The sequence below is a fragment of the Diceros bicornis genome, chromosome 16, assembly GCF_020826845.1.
Source record: "Diceros bicornis minor isolate mBicDic1 chromosome 16, mDicBic1.mat.cur, whole genome shotgun sequence".
NCBI classification, from domain to species: domain Eukaryota; kingdom Metazoa; phylum Chordata; class Mammalia; order Perissodactyla; family Rhinocerotidae; genus Diceros; species Diceros bicornis.
The window spans coordinates 16,619,535-16,636,908 of record NC_080755.1 but is presented as its reverse complement, the minus strand read 5'-3'; the positions used below and the strand labels follow the sequence as shown (position 1 = coordinate 16,636,908).

Sequence of the window (17,374 nt, the reverse complement as noted above, 5' to 3'; positions counted from 1 at the left end):
AATCTAGAAATCTTTTTAGTGAGTTTTATCTTACGAAAGACAAATTTTCCATGAATTCAAGTTCTTTGTCCAGGAAAATCTGAATTCAGAAAGATATACAGAACTTGATCTTTAATTTGATTTGATTATACAATGCAGTATTAATTAATTAAATTCACATGCTCTATGTTAAACATCATTTTGACAGGAAAAAATTTTAAATATATAATGAAGGTAATGATATGGTAAAAAAAAAAAGGTAAAATTAAGTTATTAGCCATAGTGTTATATATAAATCTATCAGCTGCTTTATATACCTAATTGAAAAATTACCTTATTGGAGTTTATGTCTTCACCTTCCCCAACCTTATCCCTCCCAAAACACCTTCCTTTATCCAAATACCAAACCCAATATGTTTATTCAAGTGACCTAAGTTGCTCATATTTTTGTTTCTGTTCTAAGAAAAATATTCAAAAATGGATGGAAAAAGTTGGAGAGAGAGAAAAAAGAAACAACATGGTCCTGGATAACTACGTTGAAAAAATGGCTTTGAATATGAAAAGACTGGATTGAAGATGATGAAGACAGTTGAAAAATATTTAACTAATAAATGTTTAACAAACAGTAGCAAACATGCTGATTTTTCTCAGATATATCAATGATAAGTCAGGTGACACGATCCTGATTAATTCCTAAGTACCTAATATTACTGTCATCATGTTAAAAAAAATAAGTATTCAATTTAAAATTTCCAATTTCATTTTTACCATATAAGAAATAAACATGTCTTATAACATTTATGTACAGTGCTTACCTTGCCTTGACAAGAGTTGATAGGGCCCTTAGCTGTAACACCTCGAATTACACAATTTGGTCCCTTGGTTATTTCTTCATATTGTAAAAATAAACCACTGGAAAAAATAAATTATTTTTTAACTTTCCCTCCATTACTTAAAATAAGCTGCAAATGTGTTTTGTTTTCTTATATGCCATTTACATGTGTAATTCATTTTTTAAATAAAATTTTTAAAAATAGGAAGAAATAATTGAACAGAAGCAAATTTCCATGGATTTCTTTTACAAAGAAAAATGATCCAACAGGTATTAATAAATGATACCAGTGGGCCAAATACTGCAAATGATAAACAAGACACACCGTAAAATGTAAAACTTCATATATTGAATTAGTAAAGACAAAAGGTAGGAAATAATCAAACGCTAGACCATGTATATAAGCCTAAGAAAAGGAAATACCCAAATAGGCCAGTTTTAAGGATTTCTTCAGACTTTGCCACAGATTCTTTTAAATCTTTCAGCCAGCAGAATTTTAGAGAATTCTGGCACCTATTAAACTAAATGGCAATTTTAGATAAAGTCCAAATAATCAAGTACAGCCTTGTGATGCTATAACCTTGTTAGAATATATACTGAGGGCCGGCCCCGTGGCTTAGCAGTTAAGTGCACACACTCCGCTGCTGGCGGCCCGGGTTCAGTTCCCGGGTGCACACCGACGCACCGCTTCTCCGGCCATGCTGAGGCCACGTCCCACATACAGCAACTAGAAGGATGTGCAACTATGACATACAACTATCTACTGGGGCTTTGGGGAAAAAAATAAATAAAATTAAAAAAAAAAAGAATATATATTTAAAAAAGAATATATACTAAGATCCCCTAATCTACTACCACGAGCAGTTTGATTCCTAAATCACCTCTGAACACGTGCAGATCCTTACAGTGTAAACACTTTACCCTGTCAAGGAGTAAGGTGAGAAAAAACCAAAGAAAACACACCATGATAAAGAAAAAGCCTATTTTTTCTGAAAAACTGAATTTAAATATTTTACCGGTATTATCTGAATTGTAAAAATTAAACAACATGCTTTTTTTTGAAAAAAGATGTAAAGTGGCATATAAGATAAAATAGACTCCCTGGGAAAGATGGCACATTAAAGGCACACATCTACTTTCACTATCTCTTTAAACCTCAGGAATATGAAAACAAAGAGATTTATTTACTATTAAAGGGAAAGATAAAAAAGAGAAGAAGAGACAAGGACAAGAAAACTGGTCTGCTAGAAAACAGGATAGACAGGTGGCAAATGACCTAGTAGTCCCAAGAAAACTGAACTCTAAAACAGCAATGGAAAAAGCTGCAAACCAATCTACACCACAAAATTTCCAGGTACCACTCAGGAATTGGAACACATCACAAGTTCCAAGAGAGATGTCTCCAAGAATATGAAACTGATATATTATCCATGTACTTAAACATCTTGAGAAGAGACCAGGCAATTGGCGAAGAGTTTAGGGTTTATCTTGTAACAAACTTAGCAAAGAAAAAAAGCATAGTAACAACAAAGTTGTGCAATAAAGAAAGTGACTAGCAGAGGTCAACACAGTGGCATAGCGGTTAAGTTCATGTGCTCTGCTTCTGCAGCATAGGGTTCACAGTTCAGATCCTGGGTGCAGACCTACACAATGCTCATCAAGCCACGCTGTGGTGGCACCCCACATACAAAACAGAGGAAGATGGGCACAGACGTTAGCTCAGGGCCAATCTTCCTCAGCAAAAAGGGAAGGGAGGGGAAGGGAGGGGAGGGGAGGGGATGGAGGGAGGGAGGGAGGGAGGGAGGAAGGAAGGGAGGGAGGCAGGGAGGAAGGAAGGAAGGAAGAAAAGAACGTGACTAGCATTTACATACTTATAATAAAATAAAACCAAATGCTGATCAAGCCAGAATATAACTTTACTGAAGAATGAGGAAGCAGGAAGGAGGCTTATTTGTAATAGAAATGGCAACAAGAGAGTATGTCCTCATCTTCCATAGCCATAAGTCAAGAGCTAATGCCTAAAAGTGAAGTATCAAGAAGTAGCAACATAAAAGTCACTGAGAAATATGGCAGTAGTTACCACAAGATTCAAGTAAAAAAGTTGACAGTGGTTCTCCCAGAAGTGGATTATGGGTGGGCACAGGGAGAAGGAAGTGTTCATTTTTATAACAAGCCTTATCAAAGGATTTGCTTCTTTTAGGCGATATATGTGAATAACTTTTATAAATCTAGATAACAGCAAAAAAACACGATAAGAACAAAGAAATCCACTCAGATAATGGTCTTACTTTATTGATGATAAATTCACATGGCCATGCTGCCAAGATTTTTTTTAAACTCCAACATCTTAAATATCAATACGTATATGTGACAGACTTCATATGTAAGACTACTCTATAATCAAGGATAAGATGGAAGTTATAAGTGATAATTAAGTGTTGACTAAAGCACTAATATTTTCCATTTGGGACTAGACAGGATACTTTTAGTGTTTTATTTTTAAGTATTCAACTCTTCCATTACCATTTAGTCTTCCAATGAATGCAGTAAGTCAGAAGATAAGAATCACTCCTTGCAACTTCAGGGAACATAAAATTGAAAAATTCATTTCGAATATTTTTTTTATAACTATGTATTGCTTTTCAGGAACTTGACCACAGTATAAATCTAAATACTAAACTATCTACACCTCACTAGTCTGTGAGCTTCCAGAAGGCAAATACTATGTCCTTATTCACTTCTTTATCTCCAGCTAGCAAATGCCTAGAATATAGTACATGCTCAAATGATTGAAAGAGTAAACAATTAGACCATAAGGGGAAAAAGACACATACAGACAACAAAAGAAAGCATACATAAAAAGTGGGCCCAAAAAGACAAATTTCACAGCCAACGCAAAAAAGAAATACTTAACATTCTTGCTTTTTAGAATGATCAAGAATTTCTCCCTAGGCACCTCAAAAAGAGGCAACAGAAAATAATGAACATCCTCAATTACATCACTGGACACACTATTAAGTTTCTAACAGCTATTTCTTAATATAAACCAATTACATCACTCTAAAGGGCTATGAAGTAAAGGTAAATTCTAAGGAAGGACTCTAATTTCCATGGAAAGCACAAACTTTATTGCTACGGTTTTTAAAACAAACCAAAATAAATTGCATTAGCGGGTTAAAAAGTCTGCTAGTAGGCAATACCACTAAGTTTAAATGGCCATAACTTCTAAGCAAACAGCAGCAAAATAAACATGGTATTACTAACAGAATCACCAGGAGACATCATAACATACTTGCAAAGAGAAATGGAGTAAGAGTTATCAGTCTCACCTAAGAATTTTAACAGTAAATTCAGTTAAGAAAACTTCAGTGAAGCAATTAAATTCAGTTAAGAAAACTTCAGTGAAGCAATTTATATATGACACTACGCACAGAGGTTAGCTTCAGGCTTAATAAATCCCCCAGGTATCATAAAATCCACTAAACATCTTAAATGATAATACTGAAGTTAACCACATACAAATAACTTCGGCTAACAGAAGAGTGAATACTTAGCAAATATGAAAAGCCAAATACAAGTTGATCCTTCAAATTACCTTGTTTCAAGAACTGGCTGAATATCATTTATTAATTGACTAGTATGACCAAATTCATCTTGAAACTCCAAAGGGATATTGAATGGGACTCCAACACGAAAAGGAGGATCCAGAAGACCAAATGAAAATTTCTCTGGCTTACCCTCTTTAAAAACAAACAAACAAAAGAACAGGTAGAAATGAAACGCAAATTCACTGGTCAGAAAATTAACTGTAGGTCAGAAATAGATCTATTTATACATGGGAAATTAGACTATGATAAAGATAGCATTTTAAATCTGTGCAAAAATTACATTAATTATATCTACAATCCACTTGGGAAAATAATAAAGTTAGATCTTTATCTCATACTATACATAAAAGTAAAATTCTAGAAGTAGAGATTATGAGAATTAAAAAATATGTTTAGAACCTTATCACAGGAAAAGCTAAGGCAAAACACAGTAATTGATAGGAATAAAAGAATATATCTGATGAAGTTTAAAATATCTTATTAGATACAATAAACAAAGTTAAAAGAGAGGCTCTATATGAGAAAATATTTGCAACATATGCAATCAAGGATTAAAATCCAGAATACATAAAACCTCCTACAAACTAGCTATTCTCAAAGTATGGTCTCTAGTCTAATAGTTTCAGCCATCCCTGGGAAATTATTAGAAATGCAGATTCTAGGGCTCCCCTCAAACCTACTGAGTCAGATATTCTGGCAGTAAGGCCCAGAACTCCCTGTTTTAATAAGCCCTCCAGGTGATTCAGATACAAGCTCTAACTTGAGAACCAAAGCTTCAAACTATCAAAATGGGCACAGCAAATAAGCGGGCTTTCACAGATGACATAAAATGTCCAATAAAGGCCAGAAGAGGTGCACAATCTAATAATTAAAGGAATAACTTAACCACCAACTAGGCTAAAATAAACATAGAGGTCAGCCAGGAATAAGCAAAGGGAAACTGGAACTCTCATAGTTTGCTGGTGAGGGTACATGGCATAACTTTTTGGTAGGACAATTTGACAGTAAATATATTTAAAATGTTAAAGCACATACACTTCAGCTGGGCAATTCTACTTCCTGGTATCCATCCACCCAGAGAAATTCTAGCACATGTACACAAAGCAACATAATTTTTTCCCCCATATATCAATATGGTTTGTAATAGCCAAAAAATTGGAAACTGAAATGTTCATCAACAGAAAACTGCTTAAACTACAGCACGTCCATACTATGGAATGTGTTCTACAGCTGTTAAAAGAATGTGGAAGATTTATATACACAAAAAGAAACCATCTTCATGGTGGACCTTCTGATGAAAGGCAAGGTGATCACAGGCACTTAGATCAGCTCTCTCCCAAAATGCCATAATAATAATACTATAGTTTTTTGTTTTTTTTTTTCAGAGGCCTAAATCCACAAAAACAATGAATAAGAAAAAAAGACAGTAGTAATAGAATTTAAAAGCCAGAGAACATACGGGCAAGTGTCACTAACTTAGAAAGACCCAAGAACCTCAAATCCTCAATCAACAACAAAGCAAGCAGAGAACCAATCTAATTCACACTATAGGACACCCAAAGATCTCAGGAATGGCTGTATCAAGTTGGAGTGAAACTGAAATAAAAAAGGAACACCTGTTGAATTTGTTTAAGAAACAGCTCCCCAGGTCCCCACGCCTCAATACCTAGAGTCAGTCAACTGCCTTCCTCAGCCCCAGCATGATGGAAGGTTCATTCTCTGAGAGTAGGTCTAAGGAGTGAGGGACACTAAAAAAGTGTCATAGTTTATTGAAAATAGGAAGATCAAGTGCAAGATTATATACCAAATGTGAAACCTCCAACAGTCTTCCCCAGCTTGGCTCCCAAAATACTGGCAGCCAGGTGTTTACCCTCCTAGCCAGAGACTGGAAGACTTTACTCTGGGGAATCTGAACAGTCAAAGAGAGAAAACCTAAAAATTTCCATATCATAATCTCCCCAAGTGAAATAAAAGCTTTCAAATGTCCTATTCTTAAATGTGAGCCAATCACCAGTCATTTAGGAGAGTATCTAACATGAAAATCCAAAGTAAACACAAAGAAAAGCAATATGGAGGAAACAGACTATGAAAAAAGTTTAAAAGCGTCCAGAAAGGGCCGGCCCCGTGGCTTAGCGGGTAAGTGCGCACGCTCCGCCGCTGGCGGCCGGGGTTCGGATCCCGGGCACGCACCAACGCACCGCTTCTCTGGCCATGCTGAGGCCGCGTCCCACATACAGCAACTAGAAGGCTGTGCAACTATGACATACAACTCTCTACTGGGGCTTTGGGGGAAACAAATAAATAAAAATTAAAAAAAAAAAAAGCGTCCAGAAAAACTGTCACTATTATTAACAAGCTCAGAGAATTAATAAAGATACTGAATCCATGAAGTAGGAAGAGAATGCTTTGAAAAGGGAATAATGAGAGAATAAAAAGTATTTTAGAAACTAAAAAATGATAGCAGAAAGGAAAAGCTCAAAATGAAGTGTAGAACACCATGTTAATGGAGTCTCCCATAAAGCAGAACAATAAAACCAAGAGATGGAAATTAGAAAAAAATACTAGTACACCAGTCAACAGGTCCAACATCTTAATATTACATGGTGTAGAAAGAAAGAACAGGGTAGGAAATCAAAGTAATCCAAGTAGGATTTCTAGAATTTAAAATTTCAGAAACTGGGACCAAAAAAAGATTCCCCAAACATCTGGGGATTGGGAAAGAGGGAAGACTGGGAGGCAGGAGCAGAGGGGTTCACACGAAAAGACCAGGAATTAGAACAGCTTTAGACCAGCAACAATGGAAGCTAGAAAACAATGATGTCTTCAAAATTTAGCTGGAAGATGATTATCAAGCAGAATTACAAAACTATTTTAAGATCAAGATGGTTACACAATTGGTCAAACATCTTTCACTGAATTATCTATTCCCCATTGACTTAAAGTGCCACCTTTAGCATATACAGTTATATATTGGTGTTTTGCTTACCTTTAACAGAAAATTTAATTGCTTTAGATGGCAGTGGTCTTCCTGCATAAGTGTCTGCATTACTTTCATTCAATACAACTTGTAATTTCAGTGTATAATTCCCCAACTTTTGAATATTTTCTGGAGAAATTAAGAAGAAATTAAAAATCAAGTCAACATAATACTGACATAATTTTTAACACTGAGAATAACTTACCCATTTTTTTAAACCAGTAAGGCCATTTTCCTCCATGCTGACTAATATGTGAAATTATTTCTTTATTTCCACTTGAAGCTTAATAAAAGAAAAAAGAAACATTTATACCTTGAGAAACTGAATACAGAATACGAATATGAACGTCACAGTGGCATCAAACATCTTTATTTGCTGTACATTTAAAAAAACTGTTTTGAAATTTCAAAAAGCTCTAAAGCTATCCTATGCAAGTAAACAGCTTAATAAAGATGTACTCATTCAGCTCATTAAAATTCCTTTATTTTCAGTCTTTTAAAAATGTATCTATAAATAAGCTTAAATAGTACAAAATAGAGATAATTTTCTTGTGATATTAAAAATCACTTTCCTTAAGTTTTCTTCCAGATTAAAATAACATAGTTTATTTATACTGAATAATCTCTATAGTGATCCATCGTTAATAGAAAAAGCAAGGAGTGAAAACATATACATATACATATAAATCAAGTATGCTACCTTCTTTTCTAAGGAAGGCAAAGAAATATGAATATATTTGTTCTTGCTTAGCATTACAACAGAAAACACAGGAAAGATAAGCCAAAAACTAATAAAATTACTACCTAAAGAGGGAGGAAGAAGTAAACAGAGTAGAGGGATGACATCACTTCTCTGAAATATTCCTTGTTGTTATTTTTGACTTTGGAATTATGTAAATGACTCAAATATTCAAAAAATGAAATTAAAACAAAGCAATTCAGAAACAAAACCAGAATGTATACATCAAGTAGGTGACACGACCACAATAAAAGGAGAGATTTTGAGTGACTTTAGAATAATTTTTTTTTTTTTAACAATTTACACACAGCAAAATATATTTTAAGGACAAATAGAACTGCAAAGAAGTCAAACTTAATTCAATAGTATTATTAGTAATTACATTAGTATTATTATTTTGAAACTATTTAACTACATTGTAGGATAAAGCAAATAAGTAATTGTTAATGTTATTAAGACCCAAGATTTTCAACATGAAAGAAATGAAATAGAAGCATAAAATAAAAGTGATTAAATGAAAACCCAAAACATCAATATGAATTCAGTTTTTCTCTTCTTTTCCACAAATATTCATGTTTAGTTATCAACTGAAAAAGCGTGGAGGCACTTTCACCCAGGGCCAATGAGCAATCTTAACATTCAGATTGTGGCCTCTAAATACCATTCCTCACTGAAAGGAACCAGGAGCAACGGCTGAATCCAGCTCTAGGGTAGAACATATACAAAAAAAGTCCAGGACATCTTGAGCCAGAAAGCAAGAAAACTTGCATCCAAGACAAAAAGGATCACATCAGAAGGATAGAGGAGCCAACGTGAAGGTGCATCAAAATTAATGAAGCATGTCAAATACATAAAACCCCATAAATTCAAAAGAACACTACAAAAACTGCTCACTGGGCATTACTGTACACCACCAATTCCTGACTGGTAACTTGTACTTGAAGAAAAATAATTAAGCCTTCATACTGCCTTTCCTGTAAAAGCTGTGTTTCAGAGTAAACCAATGACCTAAAGGAAATTTCTTCATAGATGAATTCCAGATAATAAATTAGGAAATGAAAGAATCAGAAAATAAAAGTCACCATTATGCATACCAAATAACTAATTCAAGCAAAAACCATTAATAGATGAAATGATTACATGGTGAATGACAGGCGAACTTAATAATCATACTAGCCAAGTGAATTCAGTGATCCATCCTAGCTGCACTAAAAGTGTGACAATTAGACATCATGCGCCTCACCATAAAAAACACAGATTAGCTATGAAGCACTGATTCTTGCTTTAGGAAAAAAAATGATGAACCTAAATCTATTTAAGCTTTTAAGGCTAACTTCCAGTCTTCAGGATATAGAACAAATAATGGAACAAGTTAAACAACATCCCAAAGAAACAAACAGAAATATATGAAACACTCTAAAGTACAAGCAACTGAATCTGCCGGCAAATCACTGGTGTGGAAAAAAAGGAGGGGGCTCTACTCTGGAAGAAAAGACACTCAAAACATATAATAACTAAATATAATACATGCGTCCGATTACCAAAAAAACAACCATAAAAGGTTACGATTTTAGAAAAATTAGGGAAATTTAAGTTGGATTGGTATTAGGCGATACCAAGGAATTACTGTGATAATTGAAAATACACGTTTTTAGAGATACATGCACTTGGGATTCACTGACTGCAAAAAAAAACACATGAGGCAAGTGCAACCAAATATTCAATAATCGTTGAGTTAGGTTAACTGCTATATATCGAAGCCCATTACATAATTCTATTTTTATTTCATTCACAACTTAAAAATTTAATTTAAAAATGCTGCAATTATAAATTTGTAACGAAATTAAATAGTAGACAACTATCAGAAGTTCTCTAGAAAAGACCAAACAACTGTCTTATTTTTTATGTATTTATTCAACAAATACTTATTAATTACCTCCTATATACCAGGCACTAGAAAAAAGTGAAGAATACAAACAATATCCTTTTGCTTTCATGGAGATTCTGCCTTCTAGAGCAAAAAGTCTGCAAACTTTTACTGCTTATGGCTGCTTTCATATGCTACAATGACAGTTGGGTAACTGTGACAAAGAGCTTATGGTCCTCAAAGCCTAAATATTTCCTACCTAATCCTTTACAAATCCTTTTCCATCCTTGTTCTAGAGAACAAAGATACATTTAACAGATAAAAAAATTTCAAGTTACACAAATAAATTTAAGGGAATGAATATGAAACTAGAAAAAGGTAATAGAGAATATCTATAATTAATACTATACTTATTACTATAATTATTATTACTCAGAAGCCACTCTGAGAAAGTGACTCAATTTACAACTTGAGAAATAAAGAACTTATCAAATATTTGCTGTTTGAACATTTTAGGCAGAGGAAACACGTGCAAAGATCCAGAGGTGGGAAAGCTGGGCTTGTATGGAAATAAAAGGAATGCAATTATGATTAGGAGTATGGTGAGTGAGAATGAAAATGCTATGAGATGAAGTTGAAGAGGAAGACAGGGCTAGATCATGTGTGGAATCTTTCAGAGCTATGAAAAGCCCACAGCTAACATCATACTCAATGATGAAAGACTGAAAGCTTTACCTCTAAGATCAAGAACAAGGCAAGGGTACCCACTTGCACCACTTCTATTCAACATAGTATTGAAGTCCTAGCCAAAGCAATTAGGCAAAAAAAAAAAAAAAAAAGAAATAAAAGGAATCCATTTTGGAAAGGAAGAAGTAAAATTATCTCTGTTCATAGATGACATAATCTTATATGTGGAAAACCCTAAAGATTCTACAAAAAAACTATTGGAGCTAATAAACAAATTCAGCCAACTTGCAGGATACAAAATCATGTTCATGGATTGTTAAGATGACAATAACAGGGGCCGGCCCCATGGCTTAGCGGTTAAGTGCGCGCGCTCCGCCACTGGCGGCCCGGGTTTGGATCCCGGGTGTGCACCAACGCACCGCTTCTCCGGCCATGCTGAGGCCGTGTCCCACATACAGCAACTAACAGGATGTGCAACTATGACGTACAACTATCTACTGGGGCTTTGGGGGGAAAAAATAAATAAATAAAATCTTTAAAAAAAAAAAAAAAGATGACAATAACATCCAACTGATCTACAGATTCAATATAATCCCTATCAAAACGCCAATGCCATTTTTTGCAGAAACAGAAAACCTATTCTAAACTCACATGGAATCTGAAGTGACCCAAATAGACAAAACAATTTCTTTTTTGCTGGTGAGGAAGATTGGCCCTGAGCTAACATCTGTGCCCATCTTCCTTGATTTTTTGTAAGTGGGACACCACCACAACATGGTGTGATGAGCAGTGTGTAGGTCTATGCCTGGGATCCGAACCCACAAACCCCGGGCTGCCAAAGCGGAGCACGCGAACTTAACCACTATACCACCGGGCCAGCCCCAATCTTGAAAAAGAAGAAGAAAGTTGGAGAACTCACACTTTCTAATTTCAAAATTTACTACAAAGCTACAGTAATCAGAACAGTGTGGTACCGTTATAACGATAGAATAGAGAGCCCAGAAATACATCCTTGGATATACGGTCAAATAATTTCTGACAAGGGTACCAAGACCATTCAACGGGCAAAGAAAAGTCTTTTTGACAAACGGTGCTGGGAAAATTGGATATCCATATGCAAAAGAAGTAAACCACATACAAGAGAAGAAATTAATCTATATAAAAGTTTGATCTTATATAACGGATCAAATAACTAAATGTAAGAGCTAAAACTGTAAAATTCTTAGAAATAAACATTCAAGAAAAACTTCATGACATTGGATTTGGCAATTACTTCTTGGGTATGACACCATAAGCACAGACCAACAAAAGTAAAAATAGACAAATTGAACTATATCAAAATTAAAACTTTTCTGCATCAAAGGACACCATCAATAGGGTGAAAAGGCAATCCATAGAGTGAAAGAAAATATTGGCAAATCATCTATCTGATAAAGGATTATTACCCAAAACACATAAAGAACTCCTACAGCTCAACAATAACAAAAAATCTGATTTTAAAACGAGCAAAGGACTTGAGTAGACATTTCTCCAAAGATACAGAGATGGCCAAAAAGCAGACGAAAAGATGCGCAACTTCACTGATCATTAGGAAAATGCAAATCAAAACCACAGTAAGATACCATTTCATGTCAACTAAGATGATTTACCAAAAAAAAACAGAAAATAACAAGTGTTGGCAAGGATGTGGAGACGTTAGAACACTCATGTATTGCTGATGAGAATGTAAAATAGCGCAGCCACTGTGAAAGACGATATGGCAGTTCCTCAAAAAGTTACACACACAATTACCATATGATCCAGCAATTCCACATCTGGGTATATATCCAAAAGAACTGAAATCAGGGACTGGAACAGATATCTGCACACCAATGTTCATAGCAGCATTATTCACAACAGCCAAAACATGGAAGGAACCCAGATGTCCACCAACAGATGGATGGATAAACAAAATGTTGCATATACATACAATGGAATATTATTTAGTCTTAAAAAGGAAATTCTGGGGCCAGCCCCATGGCGTAGCGGTTAAGTGCGTGCGCTCTGCTGCTGGCGGCCCGGGTTTGGATCCCAGGCGCACACCGACGCACCGCTTGTCAGGCCATGCTGGGGCAGCGTCCCACATAAAGTGGAGGAAGATGGGCACAGATGTTAGCTCAGGGTCAGTCTCCCTCAGCAAAAAGAGGATTGGCATGGGGATGTTAACTCAGGGCTGAGCTTTCTCACAAAAAAAAAAAAAGAAAAAGGGAAATTCTGGCACATGCTACATCATGGGGGAAATTGGAAGATATTAAGCTAAGTGAAATAAGCTAGGCAAAAAGAACAAATATTGTATGATTCCACTTACATGAGATAGCTAAAATAGTCAAATTCACAGAGACAGAAAGTAGAACAGTGATTACCAGGGGATGGGGGGAGGGGGTAATGGGAAGTTATTACTACCGAGTTTCAGGTTGGGATGATGAAAAAGTTCTGGAGATGGATAGTGATGATAATTGCACAACAATGTATATGTTATTTAATGCCACTAAACTACATTTAAAAATGGTTAAGATGGACCTTGTGCACTGTTGGTGTGAATGTAAATGGTACAGCCACTATGGAAACCAGTATGGAGATTCCTCAAAAAATGAAGACTAGAACTACCATATGATCCAGCTATTCCACTTGTGGGTATTTATCTGAAGAATACAACACCACCTAATTTGAAAAGATTATATGCACCCCTACGTTCATTACAGCATTATTTACAATAGTCAAGATATGGAAACAACCTAAGTGTCCATCAATGGATGAATGAATAAAGAAGATGTGGTATACACACACAATGGAATAGTACTCAGCCATAAAAAAAGAATGAAATCTTGCCATTTGTGACAACATAGATGAACCTTGAGGGTATTATGCTAAGTGACATAAGTCAGACGGAGAAAGACAAATATCATAGGATTTCATTCGTGGTATCTAAAAAAATAAACAAATGAACAAACAAAACAAAACAAAAACAAATTCATGATTACAGTGAACAGACTGCTGGTCACTAGAGAGGAAGGGGGTTAGGGGCTGGGGAAAATGGATAAAAGGGGTCAACTCTATGGTGATAGATGGTAACTAGACTTCTGGTGGTAATCACTTTGTAGTGTACACAGATGTCAAACTATAATTTGCATACCTGAAACTTATATAATGTTATATACCAATTTTACCTCAATTAAAAAAATGGTTAAGATGGTAAATTTATGTTATATACATTTTACCACAATAAAAAATGTTTTTGGAATTTAAAAATATATACATCTACGGGTTTTTTTTAATAAGAGGAAAGCAGAAGAGTCAGAGTCAGAGAGAGACTGGAAGATGTTACACTGGTGGCTTTGAACATGGAGGAAGCGGCCACAGCCAAGGAATGTGGGCAGCTTCCAGAAGGTAGAAAAGGCAAGGCTGCCCTAGAGCCTCCAGAAGGAATGCAATCCTGCTGACACTTTAATTTTAGCCCAGTAAAACCCATCTAGGACATACGAACTAGAGAACTCTAAGATAATAAATGTATGCTGTTTTAAGCGACCAAAAAAAGAAAAGTTAGAGAAATACAGTATAGGGTGTCACAGAGGCCAAAAATAAGAGTATTTCAGTAAAATGAACTAGTCAAACTGTTCAATGCTGCTGAGAGACCTAATAAGACACTCATACAATGAAAGTAATACACTATCACTAACTAGTTTTTAAATGTTGGAAATAAACACATTGAATAAAATACCGTATCTTCAAAATCCATAGACCAGACACACAAGTATATAGTGATAGAAAAGATTATTGAAAGTATAAGAGAAAATAGTTTTAGGCAGCTAAGACAGAAACAATGGACAAGCAAGTTAACAAACAAGGTGATCCAAATTAGGGAAATACAAGTTGAGCAATGACACCCAGTTATTTTCCCTTTACCAAAAAGTGGGTCAGCCCTATTATCTGAACCAAGTACCTTTGGTCCACAGGTCTGGAGCCACAGTATTTTTTACTTAGAAGGGGTCTTAAGGATTATCTAATCTAAATTCCTATCCAGTACAAATTCCTATACATATATATACCATATCTTTATTTTGGTCCACAGTTACCTACATGGGAAAATTCAGAATAAAGTGTTTAAAAAAAAAAACTCAGAAAATTATCAATTAAAAAACTCAAATTATTTGTAACAAACTTGAAATTCCTAACTTGAATCAAATCCATTGTGTCTATCAGATTGCTAGATCATCAATGACTATATGAAGATATTAAAATCTGTATTACACATTTAAGAGCAATATTAAAGATCCAAATTAGTTTGTATACTTACAGTGTAATATAACTTTGAGCTCAACCAGGAGTTTCTTTGACCCTCCATGACTTGTTCCTGGAAGCTTCTGCATTGCTTCCCCTTTTTTATTCAGTATTTCAATCCTTAACGCACCTATCAGTCCAAAATTTAAAATAAGAACGTTTTAGTTACACCCAAAGAATGTGATGAATCTGCTAGGTCTTCACATTGCATTTTAATTTTTCATGGTCTTTTACATATTCGAAATGTAAGACACAAGAAAAGCATTTTTCAGTATTAAGAAAAAAACCCAAAAACATACCTATGGGTGTTCCAGCGGGCCTAATCTCATTTGGCAATAATTCATCTCCTTCAGGCCAAGTTACTGACAATCTATCAGGGAGCCTATTATGAAACCAGCATATTAACATTTCATGAACTGTGTTAATTATGGTCTTAATTAGAAAAACACAAGTTACTACACATTTTAATATTTGTTTCTGATAAATATATATATATCTTTCAAAATATTGAAAGGTTAAATCTGAAATTCTGTGTGATTAATAATCTAAAAATTTTATCCTCCCTAACCATTGCTGTGTCTACTGAAAAGAAAGACAAAATCTCTTGGTAATTAGAGCCAGGAACTGTCAATTTTTTGTGATTTTCCTATTCATTTATAGTACAAGTTACCTTTGGGTGCCAGGATAAACTCTTAGAAGAATTACCACTGAGATCCGGTAAGAATCAAAATGACCGCATCATTAGCTATACAAGAGCCACAAATCAAGTCTTGTTTTTCTACTTACTTTTACTTCTTTTATACTAATCTTTACCTCTCAGCAGTTATTACAATTTTTTCCTAGTTGTAGGCCAAAGTTTTTTTTTTTCTTTAACATACCTTAATCACAGTGCCTATAATAGTGTCATGTTAGATATATAAAATTTCCTCCCTTTTCTATAAAACAAACATAGGACTCTGTTTTTATACCTAGAGCTCTCAATTTTTTTTAATGGCAAGAAGTTTGTCACAATACATACATCTAAGACTACGAATGCCCTATTAGAAGAATATATTCTAACAACTCACTCAAGAAGAGTTAAAAGCACTATGATTCCTCTTGATTTTTGTTATTTTTATCATGCATTTTGAAACGTGAATTACCTAGCCATTTCGTCTTCCACGTATTTTTTTATAGCTTTCTCAGCAACCGTCCTATCCAGCTTTGCAATTGGCACAGTTCTTATTTCATCATAGAGTGCCTGAGGTTCCTGAATACATAAAATAAATTTATATCAACATTTCAAAGAAAACTATTCAAACTCAGCTGTGACGAAAACATTCATTTCTTCCAAAGAAATATATTTTACCCTAAGTATATGAATCATAATAGCTATAATTACATTATACCACAGTGTTTATTTCCATTTTTCAAGTAACTTCCTTAGGCCTAATTAAATATCATTCAAATATTAACAAGAGCATAGTATAGGGGTAAAACTCCCTCCAGTTCAGGAGTTACTCATCCTTGAGACAGAATTCTGGCTCCAGTGTTTACTAGTTTGTGGGCCTTGGATGAAATGTGCACTTTACAAAATTACTGTGATAACTAGCAATAATATGTATGTTTGTTAAACACTGGGCATACAGATGTTAAGTTCTATAGATTATTAAAAACATCAAATATGAAACATAAAAAGTCATGCTAAAACGACTTGATCCAATGCAAAAACCAAATGCAAGCAAAATATAATACTGAATCTTTATTTCAGCATTGAAGCAAAAGTATACCAAGAGACATTCAATAAACAGTTATTACTCATTGTCTTACCATTGCAATTTGAACCTCTCCTCCTGTAGCATATACTTCTCCGTCATGATCACCATAAAGAAAAAATTTTACTATGCTTCCATAAAACAGAGGAAGTGTCTTGATTGTCTTGACCTAATGTTTAGTTTTTAAAACAGGTGTTAGTATTAATACTAAGAGAAACAGGTTTAACATTAATGATTATTTCACAGACTATTTTATACAAGGAAAAAAAACTTGGTATCTATCATTAGAAAATTAATGAAAAAGGCATTCTGATTTTCTAATAAAGTCATATTTGTAAAGTTCACTTATTCTTTTTTTGTTTGTTTGTTTTTGGTGAGGAAGACTGGCCCTGAGCTAACATCTCTTGCCAATCTCCCTCTTTTTGCTTGAGGAAGATTGTCCCTGAGCTAACATCTGTGCCCATCTTCCTCTATTTTGTATGTGGGATGCCACCACAGCATGGTTTGATGAGCAGTGTGTAGGTCCACGCCCAGGATCTGAACCTGCGAATCCCAGGTCGCTGAAGCAGAGTGCGTGAACTTAACCACTACACCATGGGGCCAGCCCCCAAAGT

At 34.8% G+C, this 17,374-nt stretch overlaps 1 protein-coding gene across 1 annotated transcript in view; it reads right to left on the bottom strand.

The window, feature by feature from the left end:
- SMCHD1 (structural maintenance of chromosomes flexible hinge domain containing 1) overlaps positions 1–17,374 on the bottom strand; it is a 129,025-nt gene that overhangs the window by 69,103 nt on the left and 42,548 nt on the right. The window contains exons 14-21 of the mRNA XM_058556873.1: positions 16,816–16,929; positions 16,149–16,255; positions 15,306–15,388; positions 15,023–15,136; positions 7,602–7,679; positions 7,406–7,525; positions 4,407–4,551; positions 795–891 (exon numbers count right to left, since the gene is read on the bottom strand). Of these exons, the coding sequence (XP_058412856.1) occupies positions 795–891; positions 4,407–4,551; positions 7,406–7,525; positions 7,602–7,679; positions 15,023–15,136; positions 15,306–15,388; positions 16,149–16,255; positions 16,816–16,929 (858 nt within the window). The remainder of the gene's footprint in view (positions 1–794; positions 892–4,406; positions 4,552–7,405; positions 7,526–7,601; positions 7,680–15,022; positions 15,137–15,305; positions 15,389–16,148; positions 16,256–16,815; positions 16,930–17,374) is intronic.